General features: G+C 49.0%; 2 protein-coding genes across 3 annotated transcripts in view; one reads left to right on the top strand and one right to left on the bottom strand.

Moving 5' to 3' along the window:
- The window catches only part of ICA1L (islet cell autoantigen 1 like), a 32,783-nt gene extending 31,372 nt beyond the window's left edge, over positions 1–1,411 (top strand). The window contains exon 14 of the mRNA XM_083154170.1: positions 790–1,411. Within this exon, the coding sequence (XP_083010296.1) occupies positions 790–905 (116 nt within the window). The 3' untranslated portion in view covers positions 906–1,411. The remainder of the gene's footprint in view (positions 1–789) is intronic.
- Positions 1,412–1,896: 485 nt separating this feature from the next.
- The window catches only part of FAM117B (family with sequence similarity 117 member B), a 38,576-nt gene continuing 24,405 nt past the window's right edge, over positions 1,897–16,067 (bottom strand). The window contains exons 5-9 of one of the 2 annotated variants that reach the window (XM_083154168.1): positions 14,731–14,877; positions 14,438–14,509; positions 7,811–8,021; positions 4,161–4,281; positions 1,897–3,573 (exon numbers count right to left, since the gene is read on the bottom strand). In XM_083154168.1, coding sequence (XP_083010294.1) covers positions 3,264–3,573; positions 4,161–4,281; positions 7,811–8,021; positions 14,438–14,509; positions 14,731–14,877 — 861 coding nt within the window. In that variant the 3' untranslated portion in view covers positions 1,897–3,263. The remainder of the gene's footprint in view (positions 3,574–4,160; positions 4,282–7,810; positions 8,022–14,437; positions 14,510–14,730; positions 14,878–16,067) is intronic. The other variant, XM_083154169.1, reaches the window with a different exon arrangement.

Below are 16,067 nucleotides of genomic sequence, written 5' to 3' on the forward strand. Positions count from 1 at the left end.
GGTTACACACACACACACAGAAGGGGGATCACTGAGTCTGGCACCTCTATCTTACACATGTGCAAAGAATATGAGCAATCTGTTACTAGGTTTGTTCTTCCCGGAGGTTGGGTGTATTACACGGTGTGCTTGCTTATGGTATAATTCAGACACTTGCTCCGGTGCTTTCGCTGCTCCTAGGAACCTAAATCTACAACCGCTCCTTCCGTGCCTTACCCTGCGGATTATTCCACTAATGGTTGTATTTAGCTACTTTACACTCAAAACCTGATTGCTGCACTGTAATAGGCTGTCTCATCCCACCCTATGGGCATTCTGCATTCAGTGTCCATCCCACAGTGCTGCACTGTAATTGGCTGACCAGAGCTGCAGTTACTCCCTCATTGCCAGCAGATCAGGTTGGTACCAGGCTTCTACTCCAACCCTACACCCCAGCATCAGCCCTGTGTCTCCTATGGGGGAAGAGTAAATAGCGCTGTATACATGTTTTCTCAGCTTGTATCTTCTGCATCAGCAAGGGTTAACAAACACTATCAGATTTTATACATGTAATCAGACTGATGAACAGGCTGCAGGGTTAGAGTAAGAGAGGACGTAACCCCTTCAGACTACAGGCCCCCAGTCACCAGGACATAGGTCAGCACTGCAGACATCAGCGCCGTGTCCGTCCTCGTGTACACGTAGTTACTGCTATCTCTGAGCACATTCTCTATCACACAAGCAGCAGGAACCTGCCATTGTTCACCCATTTCCCATAGGCGCCATTAATGTTCCTCATATCTCTTGCAGGCCTGAAGCCAGGAAGCACAGACATGTCATTGTGGCTAAACATGTTTGCAGATCTTGACCCCCTCGCAAGTCCTGGTGCCACCAGCCACTCAGACAATGAGGCTTTCAGCGCGTGACCAGAGACGGGATGAAGAGGACGTAAAAGCCTCCTGCTCTAATGTAAGACAATACTCTGAACTCTCCTGGAGACTAACAGACCACTTCAAGTGCTTTTACTGGAATTTCTCTCCTTTCTCAATCTGTGACACTAACCACCACACAAGCGTACAATGTTAAGTGGCGCCATCTTGCAGGAAGGGGCCGCATGTGGACGTGGAATTCTCCCTCAGGTTTCCGCTCTCTCTGTATCGTTCCTGGTCTCAGTGTGATTTACACTATAGGTAAGTGACAGTCTGGAAGCCACACGCTCCGTGCACTGGGACTGGAGCCTACGCTCACGGTTTGGAACCTCTCTGTAATGGATGAGGACTGTGCCTCTGTAATTGGGGTTTTAATGCTCTGAGCGTTGCAGACACCCCACAAGCATTGGCACTGCACCCCAATAACATGTACCACTGATGTGACTACTGTACAGTGACTGAAAGCGGAGCCCCGTTCATTCTAATAAATAACTACAATCATCTGCAGTCTGTCTGTGTGATCTGTCCGGCTTCATGTCCATGGGTCATTGCCCAGACCACCGTCCATATAGGTCTTACCCCCAGAGGATGTACACTAAATAACTTACCTCATTATTATATCAGTGTGACCCTAGCTCGCCGTCTGTCACCATGTCACCGGCCCTGCTAGATACAGACTGATATTATTTACAAGGGCACAGCTGTAAAATGTGCCCCTGGGATATGTTGGGACTTGTAGTTCCACAGAACTGAACACAACAATACTAAACCATCTGAGTGGGATTAGAAAGCGGCTTCTGCTGTCCTATAAAGCATATCACCATACGCCCTGGGGATGAGCCCCTCAAAGCAGCCTCACTGTCCACAGGGTACAAGCAGCATGACCCCTAATACCGACACAGATCAGCCCAGAAAGCAGTCAGCAAACTGTGTGTGGTTTGGAGGGTTACACGCAGGACTCCATACAGCACAAATAACAATACGCAGATTTCCAAATAAAGTTTTATTAACTTAATTCCGATACTCACATGTCGCCATGTTGGAAACAAAGCGACACACACACAACTATTCATTCCGTGCCTGGGCTACAGTGTAAAATGCTGCTGACTATGCGTCACGTAAAGGCTGGTGTACAGGTCGCTCACGCCAGAAGAGTTATTGCTATAGAAATGGGTATTGTGTGATCACAATAGATGCAATATTAATGCAACCTCCTCCTAGCCCAGAGGAAGCTGCATCCAGAACGGTCAGCGCCATATTTCTGTGTAAACAGCATTAGCCGAGTGCAGGTCTCCCAGGACAGATGCGGCACACTCTGCTGTCAGGCCCAGGAGAACACTGACACACCCCACAATACCAGATGCCTCTTGTGGGGTGCTAGGAATTAGAGGGAGGGAAGTGGGTAACTGCTATTATCCCAGTATTATGTCCATTGATCTGCACACAACCAGGCCTCATCTCTAGAATATCCCTCACCTACAGCAGCTATTTCCTGCCACAGTACCTGGCGGCACAATAACGGTCACGTCAGCCTGTGAACGGGACACGGATAAGTATTCCCAGCCCTGCTCTGATACAGGGGACAAACGCCGGTTCCTAACAGAAAGCAGATCCCTTGATTTGCAGCACAAAGCAGCATTCATACCTTCCATAACCGTATTTCAAAGTGTCCTGCGTTCATAGCATAAAGAATCTGTGCTTGAGAATGTAGCAGCCACGTAACACACTGTTACGGTTGCTGACCAACTAGCGCTTTATTTCCTTTGCCCTAATTACAGGCGGACATTCCTAATGGGGAGTGTGTGGACCTTATGCCACATGTTTGGTCCCCATTGCCGGAGCCCAGCTGAAATGAATAAGATACCACACCACGTACACGTTTCCCACCTTCTTAGAACACTTGTAAATGTATACACATGCAGAAGAAATAAAACAGCTTCTCGCTCCATCCTTATGTATTCACTACGATTACAATAATCTAATAATCTTCTACGACACGGGATGAGCCATCTCCAGCGCACGGCCATTGTCACGCTCTCCCATGATGCCGTTCTCACCCCAACAGCTGGCGCTTCGTCACGGGAGACCTCATCCAGTAGCGGGCCCTGGCACACTAGCACCACAATGGTTTAATGAGTCATAACAGCAAATTGGCCATACCGGTACAGTGGTCCTACTAGCTAGCCATTATTATGGCAGTTGCATTTAAAGTAATATATAGATTTAAAAAAAAAAAGTCTTAAGAATGAGCTGAAGCTGAAAGCCCTTTTCAGTATCAGATCAATACCAACAATGGTAAGGCATGCTGTCCATGGTAGGTCTGTAGTGACGATGCTGCATCTAGAGTCTCAGCGCTCAGTCATCCTCCTCATCAATCTGGCCAGTAGGGTGCAGCAGAGACATCGGCGAGACCAGGGTATTCGTACCACGCGAGTTGCGCTCCTGTTCTATAGTGCCCGATATGGAGGCCATGCTGAAATTCTGGACTAATGCAGGAGGGATCCCGGAGGGAACGGTCAAGGTGGAGCCTTTGAAGGTAATTTCCTGTGGCAGGAGTGGCTTGAGGATGCTGACAAGGCAGAAGGCAGATCCGCTCTTTGGAATAAAGTTCACTTTGTTCTTGTCAGGGCAGTAAAAAGGCGGAATCTCATGCAGCGGCTTTGGTCTGACAATACAGAGAACGTGCAGTTATCTCATGCAGAACATGACACGTGTTCCCTGCCTGTACCTCCACCTCACAGGGCCCAGGCCTGGCACTATAGGGAGGGTGGCATTACATGGGGGGACGGGACATAACGGCCCAGGCCTGGCACTATAGGGAGGGTGGCATTACGGCCCAGGCCTGGCACTATTGGGAGGGTCGCCATACATATGGGGGGAGGACGACGACGCATAACAGGGCCCAGGCCTGGCACTATTGGGATGGTCAAGGTGGCATTACATAGGGGGAGACATAGCGGAGCCCAAGCCTGGCACTATAGAGAGGGTGGCATTACATGGGGGGGGCATAACAGTGCCCAGGCCTGGCACTATTGGGATGGTCAAGGTGGCATTACATAGGGGGAGACATAGCGGAGCCCAAGCCTGGCACTATAGAGAGGGTGGCATTACATAGGGGGAGACATAGCAGTGCCCAAGCCTGGCACTATAGAGAGGATGGCATTACATAGGGGGAGACATAGACTGGCACTATAGAGAGGGTGGCATTACATAGGGGAAGACATACTACATACTAGAACAATGTGTACTCACAAGCTTTCCTCAAACACTTTCACCCTCTCGCACCCCTCGGGTGGTTCTCTCTTGAACATGTAGCTGTTATTTGGCTTTGGAGATGTAGCGTACTTTGGGAGAGGAGAGTGGTTTCCATTCTCTGCAAGGAAAAAGCAATCATTAGTAGCGAAGTTCTAACAATAACCAGCACCGCAGTGAGCCATGCAGTGTGTGTGGGGATCGCTGTTACAGTACATATCACTGCCTTCTGTAGCCAGAACTGGAGTGAGCCACGCAGTGTGTAGGGAGCGCTGTTACAGTACATATCACTGCCTTCTGTAGCCAGTACCGCAGTGAGCCACGCAGTGTGTAGGGAGTGCTGTTACAGTACATATCACTGCCTTCTGTAAACAGTACCGTAGTGAGCCATGCAGTGTGTGTCCGGAGCGCCGTTACAGTACATATCACTTCCCTCTGTAAACAGTACCGCAGTGAGCCATGCAGTGTGTAGGGAGTGCTGTTACAGTACATATCACTTCCTTCTGTAACCAGTACCGCAGTGAGCCATGCAGTGTGTGTAGGGAGCGCCGTTACAGTACATATCACTACCGCAGTGAGCCATGCAGTGTGTGTAGGGAGTGCTGTTACAGAACATATCACTTCCCTCTGTAAACAGTACCGCAGTGAGCCATGCAGTGTGTGTGGGGAGCGCTGTTACAGTACATATCACTGCCTTCTGTAAACAGTACCGTAGTGAGCCACGCAGTGTGTGTAGGGAGTGCTGTTACAGTACATATCACTTCCCTCTGTAAACAGTACCGCAGTGAGCCATGCAGTGTGTGGGGAGCGCTGTTACAGTACATATCACTGCCTTCTGTAAACAGTACCGCAGTGAGCCATGCAGTGTGTGTGGGGAGCGCTGTTTCAGTACATATCACTGCCTTCTGTAACCAGTACCGCAGTGAGCCATGCAGTGTGTGGGGAGCGCTGTTACAGTACATATCACTGCCTTCTGTAACCAGTACCGCAGTGAGCCACGCAGTGTGTGTAGGGAGCGCTGTTACAGTACATATCACGGCCTTCTGTAACCAGTACTGCAGTGAGCCATGCAGTGTGTCCGGAGAGCTGCCTTCTGTAACCAGTACCGCAGTGAGCCACGCAGTGTGTGTAGGGAGCGCTGTTACAGTACATATCACTGCCTTCTGTAACCAGTACCGCAGTGAGCGTGGGGAGCGCTGTTACAGTACATATCACTTCCTTCTGTAGCCAGTACCGTAGTGAGCCATGCAGTGTGTGTCCGGAGCGCTGTTACAGTACATATCACTTCCCTCTGTAAACAGTACCGCAGTGAGCCATGCAGTGTGTGGGGAGCGCTGTTACAGTACATATTACTGCCTTCTGTAAACAGTACCGCAGTGAGCCACGCAGTGTGTGTAGGGAGTGCTGTTACAGTACATATCACTGCCTTCTGTAACCAGTACCGCAGTGAGCCATGCAGTGTGTGTGGGGAGCGCTGTTACAGTACATATCACTTCCTTCTGTAACCAGTACCGCAGTGAGCCATGCAGTGTGTGTAGGGAGCGCCGTTACAGTACATATCACTACCGCAGTGAGCCATGCAGTGTGTGTAGGGAGTGCTGTTACAGTACATATCACTTCCTTCTGTAACCAGTACCGCAGTGAGCCATGCAGTGTGTGTAGGGAGCGCCGTTACAGTACATATCACTACCGCAGTGAGCCACGCAGTGTGTGTGGGGATCGCTGTTACAGTACATATCACTGCCTTCTGTAAACAGTACCATAGTGAGCCATGCAGTGTGTGTCCGGAGCGCTGTTACAGTACATATCACTTCCCTCTGTAAACAGTACCGCAGTGAGCCATGCAGTGTGTGGGGAGTGCTGTTACAGTACATATTACTTCCCTCTGTAAACAGTACCGCAGTGAGCCATGCAGTGTGTGGGGAGCGCTGTTACAGTACATATCACTGCCTTCTGTAAACAGTACCGTAGTGAGCCACGCAGTGTGTGTAGGGAGTGCTGTTACAGTACATATCACTGCCTTCTGTAAACAGTACCGCAGTGAGCCATGCAGTGTGTGTGGGGAGCGCTGTTTCAGTACATATCACTGCCTTCTGTAACCAGTACCGCAGTGAGCCATGCAGTGTGTGGGGAGCGCTGTTACAGTACATATCACTGCCTTCTGTAAACAGTACCGCAGTGAGCCACGCAGTGTGTGTAGGGAGCGCTGTTACAGTACATATCACGGCCTTCTGTAACCAGTACTGCAGTGAGCCATGCAGTGTGTCCGGAGAGCTGCCTTCTGTAACCAGTACCGCAGTGAGCCATGCAGTGTGTGTGGGGAGCGCTGTTACAGTACATATTACTGCCTTCTGTAAACAGTACCGCAGTGAGCCACGCAGTGTGTGTAGGGAGTGCTGTTACAGTACATATCACTGCCTTCTGTAACCAGTACCGCAGTGAGCCATGCAGTGTGTGGGGAGCGCTGTTACAGTACATAACACTGCCTTCTGTAACCAGTACCGCAGTGAGCCATGCAGTGTGTGTGTAGAGCTCTGTTACAGTACATATCACTGCCTTCTGTAACCAGTACCGCAGTGAGCCATGCAGTGTGTGTGTAGAGCTCTGTTACAGTACATATCACTTCCTTCTGTAACCAGTACCGCAGTGAGCCACGCAGTGTGTGTGGGAGCGCTGTTACAGTACATATCACTTCCTTCTGTAACCAGTACCGCAGTGAGCCACGCAGTGTGTGAAGGGAGCCGGCAGGTTTCCATTTCTGCACTGCACTGACCCATGACACTTGAAGCGCATGTAATGTTACATTATACACTATATACTTTATTAGTCACTGTTCCTCACACAGTTTATACCCGATAACGCTGCTCCCAGCAATAATCAGCTATGACAGCAGCAGCACAAACCTACATGCCTGCATATAACACAATATAAAGTATTTTCGGTACTTATGTAATATCTGGACTCCCGTTTTTCTTATGAGACCGCGTCCCCTCGCGGGGCTCGCTGCGCTCACCACGCTTCGGGCACGGTGGCTCGCTGCGCTCGCCACACTATATAAAATCAACTCCATGCGTAGTTGGATAGTAGGGATAAGAAAAAATGGGGTGCATTTAACATGGGAGTCCAGATAATACATAAGTACCGTATTTTCTGTAAGGCGCACACAAGTCCTTTCTATCCTCTGATTCAGTGCGGCCCCTGCCTATTGCTTACGCAGCAGAACTGCACCAGAATCATCTATAGACAATGAAGCAGGTTACAGTGACGCCCAGGAGACCTGGCTGTTATACGGAAGCCTTGTTCCTTTATATGGGGACATTTATAAGCCTGGTGCATAGGAACTATACACAGACCCTCACAGTAGTCCCATATATCACACAATGTGCATGAATGTATTAGTACAGGGAAAATCCAATTCCTCGCTATTTGGTATGTGTGACATGTAGCGCGTTGCTATGGAAACAAGAGGACTTTGGGGGAATCTCTCAGCCATTTCTTACTGTATAAGCAGTTACACGGCTTATATAAAGGGAATACACACACTTGTGCCATCTTACACCGATAGAATCCTGATAGAAGTGCATCCTGTACATGATCCTATACTATGAGCCGCAGATGGGGGGGATGTGTGCCACACATATGAACGCTACCTTTGTCTCGGGGATCAGCCGTGGTGTTGTCAGCCGGGCACGGGCTTTCCTCGTTGCAGTCGTTAGAGATGGTGATGAAGGAGGCCGGAGAGATGGACTGGGAGCGGCTGCTGTTATTGCTCCCGCGCTCATTCCCTCCGGGAGTCTGAGTATCCACGCTGCGCAGGGACAGGGGTGGCGGGGCGCGGTGGCCATCTGGGATATCTTGCGGCTAGGAAAGAAATAAACAAAACATACAAAACACAAAATAAAAAAAATTATGCGGATAATTTTTCCTTTGTGATTAAAAGTACTCAGCGATAATTAAATATCATGGGTCTGTACCAAGCATTTCCTAACTGCAGGCGGCTCGCGGATATAAAGGAAACAGCCTGGTTTTATTTTCATTTCATATTTGGGCAACACAGATCTCACATGTTACAGTGCTAAACTTGCAGAACTTCTATTCTGTCCATTATCTCTGATCACACAGATTGGGGGCACCAGAGAAACATGGTTACTATGGGTTACTGCATGTGTCAAAGGCAGAACATACATGGGTCACAATAAGGTTATGTGACTATACACAAATAACTGTGCATGCCCAGGATCCCAAACGCTGTCCTCCAGGCACCCCAACAGTTCGGGTTTTAATCATATCCATGCTTGGGGACAGTGCCTCAAATTTGATTCAGCCATCGGTGTTGGACCATGAATAATCCTTAAAACCTGAACTGTTAGGTCCCCCGTCGCTGACAGATGGTCCGGTACAGTAGCAGGTCCCCCCGTCGCTGACAGATGGTCCGGTACAGTAGCAGGTCCGTCCCCCGTCGCTGACAGATGGTCCGGTACAGTAGCAGGTCCCCCCCCCCCCCCGTCGCTGACAGATGGTCCGGTGCAGTAGCAAGTCCCCCCCCCGTCCCCCCACCCGGTCGCTGACAGACGGTCCGGTACAGTAGCAGGTCCCCCTGTCGCTGACAGACGGTCCGGTACAGTAACAGGTCCCCCCGTCGCTGACAGATGGTCCGGTACAGTAGCAGATCCCCCCAGTCGCTGACAGATGGTCCGGTACAGTAGCAGGTCCGCCGTCAATGACAGATGGTCCGGTACAGTAGCAGGTCCCCCCCCGTCGCTGACAGATGGTCCCGTACAGTAGCAGGTCCCCCGTCAACGACAGATAGTCCGGTACTGTAGCAGGTCCCCCTCGTCGCTGACAGATGGTCCGGTACAGTAGCAGGTCCCCCCCGTCGCTGACAGATGGTCCGGTACAGTAGCAGGTCCGCCGTCAATGACAGATGGTCCGGTACAGTAGCAGGTCCCCCCCCGTCGCTGACAGATGGTCCGGTACAGTAGCAGGTCCCCCGTCAACGACAGATAGTCCGGTACTGTAGCAGGTCCCCCCCGTCGCTGACAGATGGTCCGGTACAGTAGCAGGTCCCCCCCCGTCGCTGACAGATGGTCCGGTACAGTAGCAGGTCCGCCATCAATGATAGATGGTCCGGTACAGTAGCAGGTCCCCCCCCGTCGCTGACAGATGGTCCGGTACAGTAGCAGGTCCCCCGTCAACGACAGATAGTCCGGTACTGTAGCAGGTCCCCACCGTCGCTGACAGATGGTCCGGTACAGTAGCAGGTCCCCCCAGTCGCTGACAGATGGTCCGGTACAGTAGCAGGTCCGCCGTCAATGACAGATGGTCCGGTACAGTAGCAGGTCCCCCCCCCGTCGCTGACAGATGGTCCGGTACAGTAGCAGGTCCCCCGTCAACGACAGATAGTCCGGTACTGTAGCAGGTCCCCCCCGTCGCTGACAAGTGGTCCGGTACAGTAGCAGGTCCCCCCCGTCGCTGACAGATGGTCCGGTACAGTAGCAGGTCCGCCCCGTCGCTGACAGATGGTCCGGTACAGTAGCAGGTCCCCCCCGTCGCTGACAGATGGTCCGGTACAGTAGCAGGTCCGCCGTCAATGACAGATGGTCCGGTACAGTAGCAGGTCCCCCCCGTCGCTGACAGATGGTCCGGTACAGTAGCAGGTCCGCCGTCAATGACAGATGGTCCGGTACTGTAGCAGGTCCCCCCAGTCGCTGACAGATGGTCCGGTACAGTAGCAGGTCTGCCGTCAATGACAAATGGTCCGGTACAGTAGCAGGTCCCCCCCGTCGCTGACAGATGGTCCGGTACAGTAGCAGGTCCCCCATCAATGACAGATGGTCCGGTACAGTAGCAGGTCCCCCCCCGTCGCTGACAGATGGTCCGGTACAGTAGCAGGTCCGCCGTCAATGACAGATGGTCCGGTACTGTAGCAGGTCCCCCCAGTCGCTGACAGATGGTCCGGTACAGTAGCAGGTCCGCCGTCAATGACAGATGGTCCGGTACAGTAGCAGGTCCGCCGTCAATGACAGATGGTCCGGTACAGTAGCAGGTCCGCCGTCAATGACAGATGGTCCGGTACAGTAGCAGGTCCGCCGTCAATGACAGATGGTCCGGTACAGTAGCAGGTCCCCCCGTCACTGACAGATGGTCCGGTACAGTAGCAGGTCTGCCATCACCGACAGATGGTCCGGTACAGTAGCAGGTCTGCCATCAATGACAGATGGTCCGGTACAGTAGCAGGTCTGCCATCAATGACAGATCGTCCGGTACAGTAGCAGGTCTGCCATCAATGACAGATCGTCCGGTACAGTAGCAGGTCTGCCATCAATGACAGATCGTCCGGTACAGTAGCAGGTACGCAGTAAGATTTGGTTCAATTCTTTTTAAACAAAAAAAAAATATCAATATGAGCAAAGGGAACACATGCTACAAGTGAAAAAGTCTGTCATTAGATACAAATGTGACAACTCATTAGTTCATTTTAGGTTAAATCACAGAAATAGTCTGGCAGGCTATAAATGCTTAAAGGGAATATAGTCTTCACCCATCAATGCATTAAGTACACTGACATGCAGTAGTTCCCATGCATTGCACTGGAAGGCATTTAATGGAAGAGACCCTTGTGTGGATTTACATGGGGCTTCATCCAATATATCTGATTCACACTTGTACCCATGTCCCGTGGCACGATATTAGCTGTAAGGTGCCCATACACGGTCCGTCCGTTCTGTACTATGAGATGCACGCTCCCGCGGCATCTCATCATACAGTGTGCTGCACATACTTTTTGTACTTGCTTTTCATCGCATGCACAAGGCGTGCTGTGCAAGTACAGAACGGATCAGATAAACGGACCGTGTATGGGGACCTTTACTGTGTTGCACAGACGCTTTCACATACAACCATGAATCAGGCCCCTACTATCAATGACTACTTGAGGGCTTATTAAATGATTGTCAAATATTGCAAGCTATAACATACAACACTCGCGGGTGGGATTGCCTTTTAAATAATTACTGCATTAAAAAAAAAACGGTACTTGTGTATTATCACGGCGCCCACAATATTCAGTCATATGGCATTGTATTCCATTTAAAATTGTATACCATTGTATATGGCATACAATGCGATTTTAAATTGTATAACAATTAAATTGTATAACAATTAAATTGTGAACACAAGGCTGACCTCAGCCTGGCTGACTATTGCAAGCTGACTATTGTTAGTTTGTCATATTTTAAAGTAGGAATATTTTTAAGTAGGGCGAAAACAGTTACATAGATTAAAGCTTGGACTTATTCTGGACCAACTGTGATGTAACTCCTGTCTCCTTCTCATTACAGGTAACTCATATCATCTGTTACACCAGTATTGAAGTAGCTGCTTGCAAACTGCTATATTTAGGTAACTCATATCATCTGTTACACCAGTATTGAAGTAGCTGCTTGCAAACTGCTATATTTAGGTAACTCATATCATCTGTTACACCAGTATTGAAGTAGCTGCTTGCAAACTGCTATATTTAGGTAATTGTGCAAATATTTTTATAAGATTTGAAAGTGAGTTAGAATTTATTAGTGGCTGGGATGTTATGTAACCTCTTACCATTTGTTATCTTAGTTTTATTGCTAGTGGAAGAGGGGCTCTGGCTGGGTGGGGTCTCAATCAATTAACTTAGAAACAGCTTTTAGTATATATTGTGAACACAAGGCTAACCTCAGCCTGGCTGACTATTGTTAGTTTGTCATATTTTAAAGTAGGAATATTTTTTAAGTAGGGCGAAAACAGTTACATAGATTAAAGCTTGGACTTATTCTGGACTTAAACTGGACAGAAACTGCCAACCAACTTAACATCTTCGTATCAAAGTGACTCAGAAAGACACCAGCAACCCAGAAAACCAAGAGACTGCTTTGAGTGAGCTCACTTCATTCTCACATCATACTACTCCTGGCTGCTTAATCTGCCTATTCAGCTGTGATATCACCATTTCTCCATCTGCTAAAACTTTTTGAATATCACTCTTTATGATTGTACTTGCACTGTCCGTTTTGAAAATGCCCAGCTGTACCTCTAATGACTTTACCTCTCTTGCTGTTCCATTGAGAGTAGGTGTCCCTGATTATTTTATTCTTGGCCCTCTTCTCTATCTCTACATGTCCTCTCTGGGTGAACTTATTTGCTCACTCGACTTACACTATGCCGAAAACACAAAAATCTACCCCTCGTTTCCTGATCGTTCTCCTTCCATCCTAACTCATATCTCCAACTGTCTCTCTGCTGTCTACTATTGGATAACCCAGCGCTTTTTTAGACTTAAAATATTAAACACTAAGCTGACCTCTTCCGACCCTCCTGCATAAAACGTGACCATCTCTCATCCTAACCTGTTTATGCTCACCTCTCCCCCTTCTGTGTCACCCCTGTCTGTCTAACCCTCCCCTTTAGAATGTAAGCTCTCACGGGCAGGGCCCTCTCTCCTCATGTGCCTTTCTTAGAATATATAAACCACTGCCACCCTGATAATTGCTTCAGTGTCCTGTCCCCTGATGCAACTATCTGTATTAACCATGTACTTGTCCTAAACTGTCTTGTAATGTAATTTTGTTTTGTGTTTGCTCATAACTATGCTCTGTAAAGCGCTGCGGAATTTGTATGCGCTATATAAGAAACTGTTAATAAATAAATAAATATATACAATCTTTAATTGTATAAGCACCTTAATAGGTGCTTACAATGTTAAATGCACCCCCACGCCACTGCCACTATCAACGCCAACCCGAAGCGTGGCGAGTGCAGGGAGCCCGCGAGGGGCGGCGGTACGCGTCCTCCAACCTTTTTATACCCCCACTATCCACGTCGGTGTGGAGTTGATTTTATATAGTGTGGCGAGCGCAGGGAGCCACCGAGCCCCGCGCATTACTAGTCAACTCCACGCCGACGTGGATAGTGGGGGTATGTAAAGGTCGGAGGACGTGTACCTCCGCCCCTCGCGGGCTTGCCACGCTTCGGGTTGGCGTTGATAGCACTGGTGGCGTGGGGGTGCTTTTAACATTGTAAGCACCCATTATGGTGCTTATACAATTATTTATCTTATAGGGGGCACATTTAACATTGAAAATCCCCATTAGGGTGCTTATACAATTTTAAATAGTATACCATTGTATATGCCATACAATTCGATGGTATACAAATTTAAATTGTATAACATATGCTAACATTGTATCGCATCGCATCGTATGCCTTATGGTATGCGATGGGCGCCGTCATAATACACAAGTACCAAAAAAACTCAAAGACTCTCCAAAATTATGGTGCGGTGAGCCGAAACGGAGGCGGTACCTGAATACAGCGTACTGACATGTAACATACGTCACATGGACTACATCTGTAATGCAACGTCAGCAAATTGATTACACTGAGAAATTGCCCTTAGCGAGAGGGGAACACCAAATCCGAAATCATAGTCCTAAAGCGGTTAGACCATTGAGAAATGTAATAGGGTGTGGGATGCAGGACGATCCTGGACATTTTTATTAAAGCGGCAATAATTTAGTAGGCAAAAATCACACACTGTAAATGATTGCCGCTTTAAAAAAAAAAAAAAAAAAGGTCCAAGAGGGCCAGCATGATGAACTTCCAACAAACAAGCAACCTATTTCCCTGTATGGGGTCAATCCTATTAGCGTCGAAGGGTGCGAGGTGCCGCTCGGTTGCCGTTTAAACTCTGAAAACAGTACCCGAATTAAGCCGATCTCGCACCCTAGGCCATATTTGCTTAAAATTGCGCACCTAATAGGATCGACCCCTATATCTGTATTCCAGTCACTATGTCTCCTGGCATGGCAACACACAGGACCACAAGGTGGCTGGCACACAGGATGGCGGGGGCTGTCATAGTGCAGGAAAGTGGCACATGGTGGGGAGGGCTGCCATAGAGCAAGGACACACAGGGCCACATGGTGGTGTGCGTTCCCCGAGAGCAGGCGCTCCAGCACTGTAGGTGCTTCCCATGGACACACAGGGCAGGATGTGGGATTGGTCAGCACACACACACACACGGCACAGGCTGTAACACTATGGATTTTATACACTGCATTATGTAGCACACACAAGTATTACATGAAATCACACACAGAATTAGAACTGGGCTCTAGGATCATTAAGGATTGATTTTAGAATTCCATATAAAACAGCAGGGTGTTCTCCAGGCTCACACATGAAAAGTACACGGCAGGTTAATATGAATAGAAATAGCACACACACACAGAAGAACTCACCTCGGGAAGAAGGTGCAGGAAACTCATTGTAATGTTCCCATTGACATCAGGAAGGCCTGACCAGTCACCATGCTGGGAAACCACAAGGATATATGCTTCAAGATGAATATTGGAGCAACCCGCCCTCCTTAATAAACCCACAATATGGAGGGTGAAATCTTAAAATAAAAATGCTTCTTGATTCCATGTGCAGCGGAGAAAAGTGAATAGAGCCCTCTCAATGGTAAGACGGAAGTTACCATCAAGAAGCAATAAGTGGAATATGGCTCCAGTGATAAGGAATCTGCACTCACCAGCAGCTGCTCTTCCTTCTCCCCGGTCTCCTTAATGATGATCTCAATCTCCTGGTTCAGTCCCTCCACGCTGTTCCGGAACCGGGACCCGGATGACTTGGTGATGGGAATAGTCAACGGAGTGAGTACATTCTTGGACATGGATGTCTGTGGAAAAGAAGTTAGCGTTAAATAGTATAATGTACAGACAGACTGGTCACATCCTAATATACAGTAATATGCCTTAGGGCTGATCTCTGTGGAGCTGGCAGGACCCGTGCGCAGACTACAAACCTACAGATATGGGGGAACTGACATCCATATGGCGAATTCCCGCCTGTGTCCAGCTGTATGGATATGGAGGAACTGGACACGCCCTGTCTATGGTGTAACGCTGCGTAACGTGTGCGGCTGTACGGATATGGAAGAACCAGACATGCCGTCTCTATGGTGGAACACTGCGTAACGTGTGCGGCTGTACGGATTTGGCGGAACTGGACACGCCCTGTCTATGGTGTAACACTGCGTAACGTGTGAGGCTGTACGGATAGGGAGGAACTGGACACGCCGTCTCTATGGTGTAACACTGCGTAACGTGTGCGGCTGTACGGATATGGAAGAACCAGACATGCCGTCTCTATGGTGGAACACTGCGTAACGTGTGCGGCTGTATGGATATGGCGGAACTGGACACGCCCTGTCTATGGTGTAACACTGCGTAACGTGTGAGGCTGTACGGATATGGAGGAACTGGACACGCCGTCTCTATGGTGTAACACTGCGTAACGTGTGAGGCTGTATGGATATGGAAAAACCAGACATGGCATCTCTATGGTGTAACACTGCGTAACGTGTGAGGCTGTATGGATATGGAAGAACTGGGCATGCCGTCTCTATGGTGTAACGTTGCATAACGTGTGAGGCTGTACGGAAGAACCAGATACGCGTCTCTATGGTGTAATGTTGTCTAACATGTGAGGCTGTACAGATAAGGAGCTGGCGGGTCCTGTGAGCAGACTACAAACCTACAGATATGGGGGAACTGACATCCATATGGCGAATTCCCGCCTGTGTCCAGCTGTATGGATATGGAGGAACTGGACACGTCGTCTTTATGGTGTAACGTTGCCTAACGCGTGAGGCTGTACGGTTATGGAAAAACCAGACATGGCGTCTCTATGGTATAACATTGCGTAACGTGTGAGGCTGTACGGATATGGAAGAACCAGACACGCCGTCTCTATGGTGTAACACTGCGTAACGTGTGAGGCTGTACGGATATGGAAGAACCAGACACGCCGTCTCTATGGTGTAACATTGTCTAACGTGTGTGGCTGTATGGATATGGAGGAACTGTA

This window comes from Crinia signifera, chromosome 7, assembly GCF_055691185.1.
Source record: "Crinia signifera chromosome 7, ASM5569118v1, whole genome shotgun sequence".
NCBI lineage: Eukaryota > Metazoa > Chordata > Amphibia > Anura > Myobatrachidae > Crinia > Crinia signifera.